The 18,155-nt window shown below is 34.1% G+C and overlaps 1 protein-coding gene across 1 annotated transcript; it reads left to right on the top strand.

Annotated features, from left to right (window-relative positions):
* Window positions 1-3,016: 3,016 nt before the first annotated feature.
* Window positions 3,017-17,942, top strand: LOC106140577 (uncharacterized). The gene is made up of 3 exons (XM_060953967.1): window positions 3,017-4,316; window positions 6,367-6,539; window positions 17,931-17,942. The coding sequence occupies exons 1-3, from the start codon at window positions 3,263-3,265 to the stop codon at window positions 17,940-17,942; spliced, it is 1,239 nt and encodes a 412-aa protein (XP_060809950.1). The 5' UTR covers window positions 3,017-3,262.
* Window positions 17,943-18,155: the final 213 nt, after the last annotated feature.

The raw sequence follows: 18,155 nt of genomic DNA, 5'->3' as shown, positions 1-18,155 counted from the left end.
ATCCGATGGTATTGTACTAGAGGTGCCATCTAGCGGAGAGTTGATTAACTTATCATCATTAGACATGGAAGACTGCGATTGTTGCGAGCAAGGTCGTCGTAATGTGATGTTATCAAGTAAATAATTCATTCTTGGCTGCTTTTACTTATTTCTAAATTTCTAAATCTGAGATGTCAGTGTCAATTATTTGTCAAAAGTCATACTCGTTTGCATGTGTAAAGTAAAATGTAAAATTTCTCTTCTAATTGGCCAAAAAAATCATGACTTAGAAAATGAAATTTCAAATTTATTGTCGTTACAGTGATTTTCAAAATTCTTTCGTCTTATTATATCAAGAATAAGTGCTGGAAAGGGAAACCCTTTGTCATACCTTGATGTCCTGGATATATAGGTTAGTTTCCGTATAATTATATCACTTATAACTTGTTAAAACCAAATATAAATCACATTAATCTGAGAGCGATCAATTAAACGTCTTTTCTTAATGACAGCAGATGACAACAGAACTTCCTTCGCTTCATCCACATTCATAACTCTCTTCACCAATTTTTACTCCCACTCTTTTACTGTACAAGCTGTCCGTCTATGGAATGCTCTCCCTGTCGATATCAGGAAAGCCCAGACTATCAATAATTTCAAAAATCTCGTTAGGTCTCATTATCTTTCTACTCTATCCTAAGTATATGTTATTATTTTGTATTTATCTGTATTTATGCGTATTTGTATGTATTTATATGTATTATATATATAGATATATATTCTGTATGTATTTTATTATATTCAAACATTTATTTATTTTGCTCTGCGCCAACGCCGATCTCCTGTTTGGTTTCCTTCCACCCAAAGGTTGACTGGAAGAGATTGCATTAGCGATAAGTCCGCCTTTGTACCATCTATATCTGCTTTGTGTTGTTTTGTATGTTTTACTCTTATGGTGCAATAAAGAGTTTTATCTATCTATCTCTTCATGCAAGCTCGGCGGTTTCGGGTACTTTTAACCTGACCCTTTACCAGGACGTCTTTAATTTGATCAAGATACGTTCGTCTAGGTCTTCCCACTCCGACATTTCCCTCCACACTCTCCTTGTATATCTGCTTAGTCAACTGCTTTACTTCATCCTCTCCACATGACCGAACCATCTTAACATACCCTTTTCTATTCCTGTAACTACATCTTCTTTCACATTACAACATTCCCTTATCACGCTGTTCCTTATCCTGTCACTCAATTTCACACCCATCATACTCCTTGACGCTCTCATTTCCACTGTATTTATTCTGCTTTCGTGCTTCTTTTGCCATACCCAACTTTTACTCCCATACATTAATGTCGGGATCAACACGCCCCCATGCACATCCAGTCGAGCCTTTTTGGATAGTTTCTGACTGCTCATAAAGGCATGCAAAGCTCCATTCATTCCATGTTCCCCGCGTTCACTCTCCTTTCAATATCACTATCACACTTGCCATCTGATGTAAACTTTGATCCTAGATGTACAAACTCTTTCATTTGCTCAACTTTTTCTCCCCCAATCAAAATATTACATGCTGTCATTTTTTTCTCCATTTCAAAAACCAGTGTTTTAGTTTTACTTACGTTCACTTTCATTCCTTTCTCTTTTAAAGCTTCATGCATACAGTTTACCATCTCCTGTAACTCTTCCGCTGATGACGCCAGTATAACCTGATCGTCGGCATAGAGCAGACATTTGATGTCTGTCAAACAACTATCCATAAATAGGTTGATCAGCCACTGTGACGCAACACATCCTTGCCTAACGCCTTTCTCAATCTTAAACCACTCAGTATGCGCTCCGTTTCTTTTGACACAAGCACTCGAATCCTCATATATGGGTTTAAAGTAGAAAAAGGGTAGAAAGTGCTGACCACAATTCATTCCTCTCAACTCTGTCATGGGCCTTTTCCAGATCTACGAATGTGCAATAGACTTTTTGACTCTTGGCCAAAAACTTTTCGGCTATGCACCGCTACGATGTAATACGGGGGTGTTCACAATGAAACAACCAGGAAGCTATAGGTTCAATGACAAACAGTAACCGACTTTATTATTGACTAGCTGTTGCTCGCGACTTCTTCTGGGTAAATTTCGAGTTTAATCTTGATCATACAGTCAGATACAGACAGACAGACAAAAATATAAAAAAAATTCTCTATCCATTTCAGTCAAAATATTAAATGTACAGACAAAATATTTTTTCCGTTTTATTATATGTATGTAGTATTTTGATTTACAGTTTTTTAAATAAAATATTCAAACAACTGTGAGGTTAGACTAAGTACCTATTTAATCTTCTATTATGTTAATCTTTGTACCACCTATATAATTGTGTTATTCCTTCAAATATAGTAGTAGTATTATTCGAGCATTCACTCGTTTCATTTACCTGACTACGTCACACCCTTATATGGCGACCCTGCCTATGGAATCTTCCACCGCGCCGCGAATTTGAGACGTTACTCGTGTAATCGTTAATAAGGACAATGGAAAAGTACCAGTTCTATCTTTGTTTCGGACTAAACGCTAGTGTACACGTGAATAAAAAATTTCACAAAAATAATGGGCTCCCCACAGTCTAAAGAAGAAACCCTGGTCATCCAGAATGCTGCGGCTGGCGATAATAAAGCAACTACAGAACAAATTCGTTTTCATATGAGCACCACAAATATTATCCTGTGTGTTATCCTGTTAATTATACTGTGTGGCGTGCTGTTCTTCATATATCGACTATATAGAAAATGCCATAGAAAATGGATTGTTAAGGAGATAAATCGGGCGACTATAAGAAGATCACTTTTCCGGCGACAGTTGGAAGACCTTAACCCACCCCAAAAAATCTATTCAAAAGAAATGGTGTAAAAAATAAATAAAAATAAAAGTGCATAAATATATTTCAAAAGTGAAAATTTATTATATAAAAATAAATATTAAAAAAAAAAAGTGAAAATAATAAAATACAATAATCTACTTAAAAAAAAAAAAAAAAAAAGTATCTTAAATATATAATCAAATATCCTAATAATAATTTTATGTACGAGATATAGGTCACCGGTAAGGAATGCAGCGACTTTCCATATACGGACGGACGGATGATGCACTGTGACTGAACTTTGGACTTGATAGTGTTAATTGTAATCGCGATTATATTTTAAAGTCTATTTTTATTTATTTTTTAATGTGTTATGTTCTTTATGTGCACAGGTACAAGAATATTTTACTCTACGTTATGGTGGTAAGTGACTAATGGAAACTATTATATCATTGTATGAGGAATTAAAGAAAATTAGAGTATATTTAATTAAATTAGGAGCCAGTCGAAGAACGGAAAAAGTGTTAGTAAACAAATTAAATGAGATTAATGCAATCTATGAGAAATATGAGACGTGGCTGATAGGTTTTGAAGAAAAACTTAAGAGAAAATATTATAGTTCGGATGATATTATATTAATCAAAAATTATTGTAGTCGATTTTTAGAGTTACATGAAAATATTTTAGTGTTGTGTAATAGTGATAAGCCGAAGTCATCGTTCAACATGAATTCTTTTGATTTAAAAACGGCGTTAAATCTTTTACCTATTATGACAAATGAGGAGTCGAATACAAAACAGTTGATTGATAACATTGAATATTATAATACTTTATTGAAAGAAGATACATGTAAACAAAATTTAATTAATTTCGTATTAAAAAGTAGGCTTTCTCCTGAAGCTAAGTTAAAATTAAAATCAAAATATGAATCAGTTAATGAGTTAATTATTGATATGAGAAATGTATTATTGTGTAAGAAAGCTGCAACGGCAATACAAAATAAATTACAAAAAATTAGACAAAATGACTTGTCAATTGCTGACTATGGTAAAGAAATAACGGAACTATTTGTTGATTTAACGATAACGCAAGCTGACGGGAATGATCAATGCTATAAAATATTAAAACCTATTAATGAAAAAATGGCTGTTAAGCAATTTGCTGACGGCTTGCGTAATCGTCGACTTAGTACGATTATTTCTGCCAGGAATTATAGTTCACTTAAAGATGCTGTACAGGCAGCCCAAGATGAAGAAGTATCAATTCCTTCAACATCTGGAGAAATCATGGGTATGTACAAGAAACCATACCATAATAAATATTTCAACAATGGTTCAAATTATTATAGAAGCTGGCGTGGAGGACGTTGCCGCTATCCTGTACATAGAGGAAGAGCTCGAGGACAGCAAGCAGCTCATCTAGCTTCTCGAGGACAAGGGTCACGAGGTCAGTACACGCGAGGAAGTAGCGGAGGTCCACAGCAGAGAGGTAAATTTTTTAATTCAACTAGAGGAAATCAAGGGATGCGTAATAATCTTAATATTCATTTAATGCATGATAATGATAATAATAATTTCGAAAAATTTGAAGAGTCAGAACTTTCTTTGAATCAGTTTTTTCGTGAGGAATAGTGAAAAATTTATTTTAGCCAGTGATAGTAATTGTTATATTTCTTTACTTTCATCATCATGTAATAATTATAACAAAAAATATTTTTTAGTAGATTCTGGAGCATCAATATCGGCATGTACGTATAAACATGCTATAGAATGTAACATTCCAATCCATAAGGAGAATGTAACAATCAACGGTTTAGGTGGAAGTGTACAAGCAATAGGATACTTATTTTTACCATTAACTTTTAATAATGAAACATTCAATCATAAGTTTTTTGTTTTTCAAAATTTACCAATTAAAGGAAGTGGAATTTTAGGCCGTGATTTTTTAAATAGATGCAAAGCTCAATTAGACTTCAGTAAAAATACTTTGACATTATTTATTAATTCGAAAATTACTTTACCTTTAATAAATACATGTAATGTTATTTTTGAGATCCCAGCTAGAAGCGAGTCAATACATTTTATACATACGGACATTAATGAAGATTGTGTCATATTATCTCAAGAAATAAAACATGGTATATTTTTAGCAAGTTCCATATGTTCACCAAAAGATGGATTGATTCCTGTTAGAATACTTAATGTTACTGAAAATGATGTTCAACTCACAGAAATAAATCCAAAAATTGATAAAGTTAGTAACTATAATATTTGTGAATTTGAAAAGTCAACGACCGATTCAAATAGAGTGAAAAAACTTTTCTCATTAATGAAATTGCAACATTTAAATATTGAGGAACAAAAAACTATTGAGAACATTTGCGCTAAATATTCAGATATATTTTACCTCCCTGGTGATAAATTAAGTACTACTGATGTATACACACATACTATTTCTGTCAAACCTAATACAAATCCAATCTTTTCAAAACAATATCGTTTGCCATACTCTCAAAAGGACGGAATTAATGATGCATTGTCTAGAATCACATTAAATGATTTAAAAGAAATGCACGAAAGTGTTATTAATGTTATGACAAGAGCGGGCGCAAGAAAATTAAATAAACTAGATTCATCGGTAGATATGGATGCTTTAGACTTGAGGCCTGATCAACCAAAGGTCGTAAGTACTCATATAAGACCGAAAGAATCAGTAGAATTAAAACTTATTGATATTAAGGGACTAAAACAATTTAAAAAAGAGGGAATTATCACAAAAGAAAATAAAATATTATGCTATATTGAAAGTAAAAGAACAATTTATGTGAAATTTCTAGATTCTCAATCACAAATGACGCGAGGCGAATTTGTGAGAGATTTAGATAATTTTTGTAATTTATTAAAGTTAGAAGAAATATACATATTAAAGAGTAAAGATAATGAAATTTTTATAGAAAAATTATTAGATAAAATAAAAAACGATAAGAATAGGTCCGGACCGCGTATATGTATTTTAAGTAATGTAAAAAGAATTGAGAATAAACATGATAGAAAAATAATTTTAAATGATTTTCATCTCTTGCCTAGCAGTGGCCATGCTGGTATGAGAAGAATGTCAAACAACATAAAGAAATATTATTTCTGGCCTGGTATTGATAAAGATGTTAGAGAATTTGTAAAACGTTGCGACAGTTGTCAACGTCAAAAACATTCAATACCAAAGAAAGAACCAATGGAAATTACTAGTACAGCGCATACTGCATTTGAAAAAGTATTCTTAGATCTTGTTGGTCCTTTGGAAAGAGATAATGATAATTATTCTTATATACTAACGTGTCAATGCGAACTGACAAAATATGTAGAAGGTTATCCCTTAATTTCCAAAAAAGCTGATGAAGTAGCAAGATCGTTTGTTAATAATTTTATTCTCAGGTATGGTGTGCCAAAATGTATAGCTACAGATAGAGGGAAGGAGTTTTTATCAGAAATTTTTCAAGAGGTATGTAAATTATTAAATATTAAACAACTCAACTCAACAGCCCACCATCACGAGTCCATAGGAGCTCTGGAAGTCACTCACAAACATTTGAATGCGTTTCTACGTATTCAAACAGAGAATCACCCGGAGATGTGGAGTAAGTGGATTCCTTTTTGGTGTTTCTCTTACAATACAGGAGTTCATACTGAAACAGATTTCACCCCGTACGAGTTGGTGTTTAAAAAAAAATATTTTCGGCTCGAACTTAGACCGCCAACTTCAGTCTCACACGCCAACCACTGGACCATCGAGGCCGTTGCGGTGGTGTCGAAATTAAAGTAGGCTACATACATACATATGGTCACGTCTATATCCCATGCGGGGTAGACAGAGCCAACAGGCTTGAAAAGACTGAATGGCCACGTTCAGCTATTTGGCTTAATGATAGAATTGAGATTCAAATAGAGATAGGTTGCTCGCCCATCGTCTAAAAAAGATCCCAAGTTTGTAAGCCTATCCCTTAGTCGCCTTTTACGATCCATGGGAAAGAGATGGAGTGGTCCTAGTCTTTTTTGTATTGGTGCCGGGAACCACACGGTACTAAAGTAGACTAACAAACCAAAAATCTTTTTACGTGATAATTGTGCATGTTATGTGCGGAAAATCAGAATATTATCAAACTGATTTTCACTTATATTTATATGTTATAAGTATTATGCTGTCGTACATTGATAAATGACTTTAAATTTTATATTTCGTAACTTATTTGCAGGCAAACTCATGCCTTGAGTTCATTCAAATGTCGATAACTTTTTTTTTGGTGAACCGATTTTGATGAAACAAACTTTAAATGTTCTTCTGAGTTAAAACAAAGCAACTTGTGAAAGTTTCAAGTAAATCGGTTCAGTACTTTCGGAGATAGTCGTGATCATACATACAGACAGACATACAAGAAATTCAAAAAAAATATTTTTGCTTTCTATTATTCATTCTAAGTGTCACTCTATCCATTTCAGTCAAAAATACTAAATACACAGACAAAATATTTTTACTGTTTTATTATATGTATAGATTAAACAAGTTTATATACATATTTTAAATAGAACATAGAATGGTGGTGGAGGTGCTATCCAGGTTTTTTATCAAGATCTCTTAATCTAGTTTATAACAGCCAATGAACTAATACAATAAGGTTACATAAATTTATTGAGGGCTTGTGTCGTCACACTACACCTTCCCCCTTTTTTATGAGTCAAAAATTAAAATTTTTGGCTTAATTTTTTTTAGATACCATACAATGTTACAGTTACTATTCGTTACTATTCTCTTCTTTTTATATTCTTATAACTAAAGTAAAATAATCTCTTATTTAATTTTGATTGTACATACATCATACTGTATTTCGTTCCCTACGTCACAAGTTGCACTTTTAACAGTATCTTATATCGGCTGATTTTGTATAGATAATCTTGATCTTATTAATATGAGATGCGGTTCCCTTTTTTGGCATCTTAGATTTAATTTAATTTATCATTTTAATCATTATGCTTTGAACTTTCAAACTGCATTCATAAATAAAAAAAATAAAACAAAATGAATCCTCAATTAGTAGTGGCTTACCTACGTCAATTTACTAAGGACTTCTGCACGCGCCACGGGGTGCGTTATTTTTATACCGCAGTGGAAGTGTGTGTGTGTGTGTTTGGGACCATTACTTTTTCTATTATATATAAATGATCTGCCCAAGAATGTTCCCTATAAAACAATTTTATTTGCAGATGATTGTTCTATAATTGTTAAGAATAGAAGTGAATGTAATTACCAAATAGACTGCATTTTTGCTTTGAATAAAACAATCAATTGGTTATAATCACGTATAGCTGTTTTGGACACTACGATTACAGACCACTCCACTATATTTCTAAGCCTTACAAATCTGAAAAAGGAGGTTGTTAAGTACAAGCAAGTTGAACTCGTTGATTATGAAAAAGCGCTCACTATCATTAAAAATAAAGATTTTAATGATTTATTGATGAGTGATGATCCTAACTTTGTTGTTACTAACACTTAAAATCACCTTCAAAAGATACAGGAATTTTTGTAACAACTTGATAACGAAGCTTAAACGTAATTATCAAAAAAATGAATTAGAGAAATCAAATAATAACCCAAAGGCCCTCTGGAATACTGTTAATAAAATTACAAACTTTAAACACCCTAAATCATCAAATATTGAACTTTTAAAATCAGGTACAACACACGACATGTCTGTTAATACTGTTAATGAGCATTTTGCAAATGTCGGAAAAAAATCTGGCGGAGAATATTACACCTGTCACAGGACCAACTAATTTTGAACAACAAAGTAATGTAAATATCCCTCCGCTAACATCATTTGTTTTGATGAATACTGACCCACAAGAGGTACTTGACATTATTGCCACCCTTAAACCTAATAGTGCTCCTGGTGCTGATAACTTATCTTATGGCCCCCGTTATGAGTCATTTTGTGAATCTCTGTTTTCAGAAGGGAATATTTCCTGACCCTCTTAAACTAGCCTTGGTTACACCTGTGTACAAGGGCGGAGACAAAACAGATCCTAACAACTACAGACCCATCACTGTTTTGACTGTGTTTTCCAAAATTGTTGAAAAATTAATAAATATTCGGCTGTTAAATTACCTTAAAACTCTCCATATATTATCAAATGCACAATACGGCTTTAGGCAGGGGAGATCTACTGAAGAGGCTATAATAACGCTAACTACACAAATATCTAGGCTTCTAGACAATGGCAAAAAAATGCGCAACAGTATCGACCTTGCGCAATTGACCTCAAAAAGGCGTTTGATACTGTCTTTCTCCCCACTCTCTTAAAAAAATTAGAAAAAATCGGGATAAGAGGTATTCCCTTGAAACTTTTTGGAGAATACTTATACGGTCGAAGGCAGAGAGTTCGAATAGGAGACTACATAAGCGAGGATAGGGAAGTTACACATGGTGTACCACAAGGGAGCTGTTAGGGCCAACCCTATTCCTCTTATACATAAATGACCTTACTAACCTGAAACTTGAGGGAGGAAGTATTGTATCATATGCTGATGATACTGCCATTGTATTTGAGGGATCCACATGGGATGAGGTGTTTCGGAGAGTGAATAAGGGGATGGATAAAGTTTCACTTTTGTTAAGATCCAACCTGCTATCATTAAATACCACAAAGACAAAGTACATATATCATCATATCACCAAAAAAACACAAGCCAATCAAAACCATAAACTCAAAATTCATACATGTGATGGGAGTAACTATAATTTCTGTAGCTGTAAAGCACTTGAGAAGGTGGAATCTATTAGATATCTTAGTGTGATACTCGACCAGCGTCTATCTTGGCACCCACACATCGAACATGTCAACAAAAGAATTAGGAAACTTATTTGGATTTTTAAATTACTCAGGCACGTAGCATCACGAACATTAATAAAACAAATCTATATTGCCTTGGCCCAGTCAGTAATTGCCTACTCCATTTCTGTATGGGGTGGAGCCACAAAAACTAAATTCCTGGAAGTAGAAAGGGGAAAAAGATGTCTTTTAAAGGTCATGTTCTTCAAAAAACTAAGACATCCTACTAAGGATCTTTATGAATTCAGTAAACTTCTATCAGTAAGAAAATTATTTATTTTGTCATCATCTTTGAGATTGCACAAAACTTTACCCTTTAGCCAAAGCGAACATTTGGGCAGGAGGAGGAGGCCCATGGTCGCTCCTATTCATCAAAGCGAAAAATGCTTTGCTAGAAGACAATTCTACATAATTTCGGCAAAGATATACAATAAACTAAATGAACATTTAGACATCCATAAAATTCGTAAATATAAATGCAAGATCTTATAACAGAATGGCTGTCTCCGTTAGCCTATGATGAAACAGAAGAATTCATAGGTAACCTATAAATTGCTACAAATATAATAAATAATAAAATGTTGTAGGGTTGAGAACAACAATATTGTATATAACAATAATTTATATATGTATTAAACAGGAAAAAAATTAAAAAAAATATATATAAAAAATTAAAAGCTATGCCATCAGTAAAAACTATCACACACACAAAAATTCAAAATTCAAAATTTTTTATTCATTATTATAGGATATTATTATATCGCTTAATAATTGTCGTAAACACACACACACACACACACACATACACACACACACACACACACACGCACACACACATTAAGTTTAGGAGTAGTGCTTTTCTTTCTTTCTTTGTTAGTTTAACAGGATTCTTTAACTAAGCCTAAGTAAATATTATGTTTTTGGAAGAGCGGGTCCCCCTGCCACAGGCTTTTCTAAGCTTACTAGGTGGGTCCCAGTTTTGTGTAGTTTTAGAAACTAAGGCTTGGAAATAAAGATTTCTTTTTTTTTACAATCGAATAATTTGGTAGTTAACACAGAAAAAACAAAATGTATGCACTTCCACGTACAGCATACAAGACCACAGGACATTGCGATCAAAATTTATAATAATAAAATAACTTATGTGAATGAGACTAAATTTTTTGGAGTCACTGACTGTCACCTACGGTGGAAACCACATATTGACTATTTAATAACCAAATTAAGTAAATATATGTAAGGAAATACCTTTGAATTCCTTTCTTTCGTAGTTCAAATTTGAGCGCTTTACTATAATTGTTATGTTGATTTGATAGATGGCGCTAGTGGTTAGAAAAAATAATATAAGATGATATTATTGTAAACACAAGATGGCGTCAGATTTACAATAATAAAAAGGTGAATTAAAGATTGTGTTAAGTAGTAAAAAGAGATCGACAAAGTAACTTTAAATGTCGTTTCTTTGTTTTACAGGTATAGTTTGTTTTATTTCAGTTGGTAATTGTAATTGTGTGTTTTTCTAATGTAAAAGTTATAAATAAAAATTAACTTTGTTTTACAGAGCAACACGTAGTTTAATTTGTCGAGAGTTCTCACAGAATTTACTAAATTGTCTTTTAAAACTTTGATTAATTCAAAGTTATTGAGATTAAAGAAATATAGTAAAAATAGTTGCAAGAACGCAAATCTAATAACAATTAATGGTGTAAAAAAGACAAAAGGTCTTGTAACAATAAAAATAAAAATATTTAACATACATACATACATACATAAAATCACGCCTCTTTCCCGGAGGGGTAGGCAGAGACTACCTCTTTCCACTTGCCACGATCTCTGCATACTTCTTTCGCTTCGTCCACATTCATAACTCTCTTCATACAAGCTCGGCGGTTTCGGGTACTTTTGACCTGACCCTTTACCAGGACGTCCTTAATTTGATCAAGATACGTTCGTCTAGGTCTTCCCACTCCGACCTTTCCCTCCACACTCTCCTTGTATATCTGCTTAGTCAACCTGCTTTCATTCATCCTCTCCACATGACCGAACCATCTTAACATACCCTTTTCTATTCCTGTAACTACATCTTCTTTCACATCACAACATTCCCTTATCACGCTGTTCCTTATCCTGTCACTCAATTTCACACCCATCATACTCCTTAACGCTCTCATTTCCACTGCATTTATTCTGCTTTCATGTTTCTTTTGCCATACCCAACTTTCACTCCCATACATTAATGTCGGGACCAACACGTCCCTGTGCACAGCCAGTCGAGCCTTTTTGGATAGTTTCTGACTGCTCATAAAGGCATGCAAAGCTCCATTCACCATGTTCCCCGCGTTCACTCTCCTTTCAATATCACTATCATACTTGCCATCTGATGTAAACTTTGATCCTAGATATACAAACTCTTTCACTTGCTCCACTTTTTCTCCTCCAATCAAAATATTACATGCTGTCATTTCTTTCTCCATTTCAAAAACCAGTGTTTTAGTTTTACTTACGTTCACTTTCATTCCTTTCTCTTTTAAAGCTTCATGCATACAGTTTACCATCTCCTGTAACTCCTCCGCTGATGACGCCAGTATAACCTGATCGTCGGCATAGAGCAGACATTTGACGAGTAACTCATTCATCCTTAATCCACTTTTAGACTCTTTCAAATCTGTCAAACAGCTATCCATAAATAGGTTGAACAGCCACGGTGACGCAACACATCCTTGCCTAACGCCTTTCTCAATCTTAAACCACTCAGTGTGCGCTCCGTTTATCCTGACACAAGCACTCGAATCCTCATATAAGGATTTCAGTGCTCGTATTTAGAGACTGCTCACCCCATGCATAGAAAGTGCTGACCACAATTCATTCCTCTCAACTCTGTCATAGGCCTTTTCCAGATCTACGAATGTGCAATAGACTTTTTGACTCTTGGCCAAAAACTTTTCGGCTATGCACCGCAAGGAAAAGACCTGATCAGTACATCCCATTCCCTTTCGAAATCCCGCTTGAGCATCCCATATTTTGTCATCAGTTTCATTCCTGACTCTATTAATCAATACCTTAGCATACAATTTGCCGACGACGCTAAGCAGGCTTATACCACGATAATTTTTGCAGTCCAGCTGTGACCCTTTTCCTTTGTAAAGTGGCACGATAACAGCCTTACACCAATCTTTTGGTACTCGGCCGCTTCTCCAACACAAATTGAAAAGGCAGTACAACTGACTAGCTACTACGCCTTTTCCTGCTTTAAGCATCTCGACCGACACTCTATCACACCCAGCAGCCTTTCCCGCTTTCATACTCTTAAGTGCTTCCACAATTTCGAACATTTCAATTTCGCCTTCCATCTCATTCTCTTTTTCTTCGCTATAGCAGAAATCTTTCTTATTTCCTTCCTTTTTTTCAAATAAACTTTCAAAATAGTCCTTCCATATCTTTAGTACACATTCTTCTCCTTTCACAACGCTACCATCCTGGCATCTGATCCTAGTCAGCTCTCTGGTTATAGTATTTCCTCGGGCTGACCTTACGGATTTCCAGAATACTTTCAGATTTGACTGAAAGTCTTCTGATAGCCTTTTATCAAAATCCTCTTTATACTCTTCTTTCTTTCTAATCACAGCTTTCTTAACCAAATCTTTCATTTTCTTATATTCCTTACGTGCTTCATTCACATCTTCATCTATAACCTCTTGCATTCTTAAGTTAGCTTTTGCTGCTAACAAATCCAGCCATGCTTTCTTCTTTAATCGCACAAGTTCTTGCACATCTTTACTCATCCACGCATTTTTGTGATTTTTTCCTTTCCTTCTTCTACTTACACCACACACTTCAACAGCTACTTTCACAATTCTTTCTTTAAATTCCTTCCATCCATCTTCAATATCGCTCATTTCATCTAAATCTTCAAATTCATCCTTCAGTCTATTAATATACTTCTTACCTACATCCATATCTTGCAAATTTTCTACTTTTACTCTTTCTAAAGCGCTGGTTTGCTCCCTTACCCTGTGCCGCCAGCGATTGAAGATACCCCTTATCCGGGATATCACCAGTAAATGGTCCGAGTCAATGCCAGCACCGCGATATGCACGGGTATCCAGCACTTTGTTCTTCAATCTTTCATCTACAATCACAAAGTCTATCATACTTTTTAAAATACCTTCCACTCTTGTGTAGGTGTGGATCTCTTTATGTTGAAACATTGAGTTCGACACAAAAAGATCCCACTCTAGACAAATTTCTAATACACTTCTTCCATTATCATTCACCTTTTCGTCACCAAACGCACCAAGCACCTTTTCATATCCATCACGCTTTACACCCACCCATCCATTAAAATCACCTAACATAATAATCTTCTCATTTGGCTTGGTAACTTTCAATACTTCTCTTACACTATTCCAGAACTCCTCGTTTTCGCTTTTTGCTGATGTTGTACCCCTCGAACCCACATCCCAAGGTGCATAAACACCTAGAACGAAGATCCGAGTGATTCCAACTTTCAGCCTAATCCATAGAAGACGAGGGCTGACACACTCATACTCATTCACGCACTCAGCCATTCGTGCAGAAAGAATTAGACCGACCCCTTGACAGCCTCGGCTGGTACTGGAAATTCCAGACCAATACGCCGTGTAAGGGCCGTGCTGCGTCGCGTCGCATCCTTTCCGCTTCGTTTCATTCACGCACAACACATCCAAACGTCTTTCATCCATCATCTGGCATACTTCCTCAATCTTATCCTTCATTCCTCCTCTTACATTCATCGTCGCAAAGCGGCTTTCAGCAGACCGCATACCGCTCCCGCCGGGAACGAGACGTGATGGGGTGCGGACACCATCGCCGCCATTTATATACTTTTTAAGGTTCATAATGCGATTCCCACGAGACGCTAGGGAAAAATTTTGTCCGCCCCAGCAGAGCCCCGCATGCCAGGGTAAGGCTAGCCATTACCTGGGGGTCGCCCAACCCCATGGCGGAAGTGGCACGCTCGAGACTAGGCTCGCCCCTAGCCATGCATCCATCGGCGCGGCAGACCTTAGATTGGCAGGGATTTACATTAAAGAGGAATCCCAAGTCTATCCCTTAGTCGGCTCTTACGACATCCGTGGGAAAGAGATGGAGTGGTCCTATTCTTTTGTAATGGTGCCGGGAACCACACGGCACGAAATATTTAACTTGGAGAAGAAAATTGATGTTTATGTAATAGATGGAAGAAACTTCAAATATGATTTTCTAATTGGTCTCGATATAATTAAAGAGTTTAATTTGATTCAAGATGAAAATTTGAAGATAACACAAAAATTAAAAAAAAGTTTAAAACTTTTTTTTAATTTTTGTGGTGCGTTCCTTGGTTAACCAAGGAAGAATTACATATAAGAACCAATATACAACAAAATTTAGATACAAAAAAAAAGTTAGTAAATTTTAATGAACATATAAAGGAAAAGGAATTTATAATGGATCTGAGTCACCTAGATGATCAACAAAAAATTAAAATAGATAAACTTATTAATAAATATAAGTCAAGCTTTGCAAAGGATAAGTATGATATCGGAACTGTGAGAGACTATGAGGCACGAATCGATCTACTTGTGGATAAATACTATAATAAAAGACCTTACAGATGCTCAGTAGAAGATAAGCTAGAGATAGAAGAACAAGTAGGAAAATTATTGGAAAGAAATCTTATAGATGAATCATACAGCCCATTTGCAGCACCGGTAACCTTAGCCCTAAAAAAAGAAGGCAATAAAAAAACAAGACTATGCATTGATTTCAGGGAATTGAATAAAATTGTGATACCTCAAGCCCAACCATTCCCTCTGATTGAGGATTTGATAACAAAAACAAGAAACTGTAAATATTATTCTACATTAGATATTAACTCCGCATTTTGGTCTATTCCACTACGTATTGAAGATAGAATGAAGACTGCTTTTGTTACACAGGATGGCCACTACCAATGGACATGTTTACCGTTTGGCTTAAAAACTTCTTCAGCTATATTCCAAAGAATTTTAAGCAATATATTAAAAAAGTACAAATTAACAGAATTTACTGTAAATTTCATTGATGATATTTTAATATTTTCAAAATCTTATGAAGAACACATAGATCATTTGTCACAACTCTTAGAAGCAATAAAAAAAGAAGGGTTCCGGCTTAAGTTCACCAAGTGTCGATTTGCAACTAGTTCAGTGAAATATCTGGGACATGTAATACAAGATAACACAGTAAGACCAATAAGAGATAACTTAATTTCAATAAGAGATTTCCCAACACCGAAAAATCTAAAAAATATTCGACAACTTCTAGGTAAAGTTAATTTCTACCGTGAGTACATACCTAACAGTTCAATAATATTAGAACCACTACACAATCTACTCAGAAAAAAACAGAAATTCATATGGCCAACAGAATGTCAAGAAGCTTTTGAAAAAATAAAACAACTATTGTGTTCACAACCAATTCTGGAAATTTTTGATCAAGAGCTGCCAATAAACATATACACAGATGCATCACTACAAGGGATTGGTGCAGTATTAAAACAAATACAGCCAAATGGAAAGGAAAAACCTGTAGCATATTTCTCTAAAAAATTAAACGAAGCTCAGAAGAAAAAGAAAGCTATATATTTAGAATGCTTAGCTATTGAAAAGTCTATAAAATATTGGCAATACTGGCTAATAGGAAAACACTTTACAGTATTCTCTGACCACAAACCCTTGGAAAACTTAAATATCAAGTCAAGAACCAATGAAGAACTAGGAGACTTGTCCTATTATCTATCACAATATAATTTCACAATAAAATATACACCAGGAAGAAATAATTTAGAAGCAGACTGTTTGAGCAGAAATCCTGTTTTAGAACCGAAAGATGAATATGAACAGTTAAAGATAGTTAACTTAATAACTTTGCATGGTATATTAGCAGATCAAAAATGTAATGAAGATATAAAAAAATAAAAGAACAAATTTATTTATAAAAACAATATATATTATAAAAGAATAAATAAAAAAGAAAAAATCGTACTATCAGAAGAATTTAGTATGAAATTTATAAAATTAGTTCATGAAAATATGTGCCATATAGGTATAAAGCAAATGCAACAGAAAATTGGAAAATTGTACACAGCAAATAATTTAACTAGGAATATTATAAATTTGTGCAAACAATGTGATGTATGTATAAAGAATAAGACTAAAAAGCAAACTAGATATGGATTAATGTCGCAATTGGGACCTGCCACAAAACCATTTGAAATTGTCTCAATAGACACAATTGGAGGATTTGGAGGCTCTTGGTCAACAAAAAGATACCTACACCTATTGGTGGATCATTTTACTCGATACGCTTATATAGTAACCTCAAAGACACAGAATGCGAAAGACTTTATAAAATTTTTAAATAATGTACCAAAATGCAATGAGATAGGCATTGTATTATCTGATCAATATCCAGGCATTAACTCCACAGAATTTAAAACATTTTTATGTAAAAAAGGTATCACACTAATTTTCACTGCAGTAAATTCACTGCATTTCTAATGGACTCAATGAGAGATTAAACCAAACAATTGTTAATTAAATAAGATGCAGTATAAATGGAAAACCAAATAATATGGCATGGACAACTATAGCTCATAATTGCGTTAGTAAATATAACAACACAGAACACTCAATTACAGGTTTTGCACCAACATACTTGCTGGATGGCACAAATGTCTCAATCGTACCAGATGAACTTAAACTAAAAAAAGAAACAGATGCGTGGATTAACAACAGAAAAATTGCATTAGAAAGAACAATTAAATCACACGAATATAATAAAAAAATAGTAGACAAGAAAAGAATAAACCATAGTTTCAAAACAGGTGATATGGTTTACGTTGAAAATGGTAACAAATTAAATAGAAGAAAATTAGACGAGTTATGGATAGGCCCGTATAAAATTGAAAAAAAAAATTCAAATTCAATATATAAGATTAATACAGGTCACAGGAAGATGGAGTCAAATCTGTTTCATATACAATAATAAAAAGGTGAATTAAAGATTGTGTTAAGTAGTAAAAAGAGATCGACAAAGTAACTTTAAATGTCGTTTCTTTGTTTTACAGGTATAGTTTGTTTTATTTCAGATGGTAATTGTAATTGTGTGTATTTTTCTAATGTAAAAGTTATAAATAAAAATTAACTTTGTTTTACAGAGCAACACGTAGTTTAATTTGTCGAGAGTTCTCACAGAATTGACTAAATTGTCTTATATATATTTATCTACTCAAGAATCACAAAAACAGTCTCGCAAAAAACAGCTGTTTGTGCGTATCATGCCTATGTTGCCTCAAATCTAAGATATGGTATATTATACTGGGGTAATGCTGCAGGTACGCATATATAGCCACTGTTTAGAACACAAAAAATGTATTCGTGCC

This window comes from Amyelois transitella, chromosome W, assembly GCF_032362555.1.
Source record: "Amyelois transitella isolate CPQ chromosome W, ilAmyTran1.1, whole genome shotgun sequence".
Taxonomy (NCBI): Eukaryota; Metazoa; Arthropoda; class Insecta; order Lepidoptera; family Pyralidae; genus Amyelois; species Amyelois transitella.
This window is presented reverse-complemented; position numbering and strand designations above follow the sequence as displayed.

Excerpts from the sequence above, each read along its gene's own strand:
- LOC106140577 (XM_060953967.1), top strand. The coding sequence starts at position 3,263 with ATGGAAACTATTATATCATTGTATGAGGAATTAAAGAAAATTAGAGTA. Across the intron at positions 4,317-6,366 it reads CGGAGGTCCACAGCAGAGAG|CCCACCATCACGAGTCCATA; the intron begins GTAAATTTTTTA and ends TCAACTCAACAG.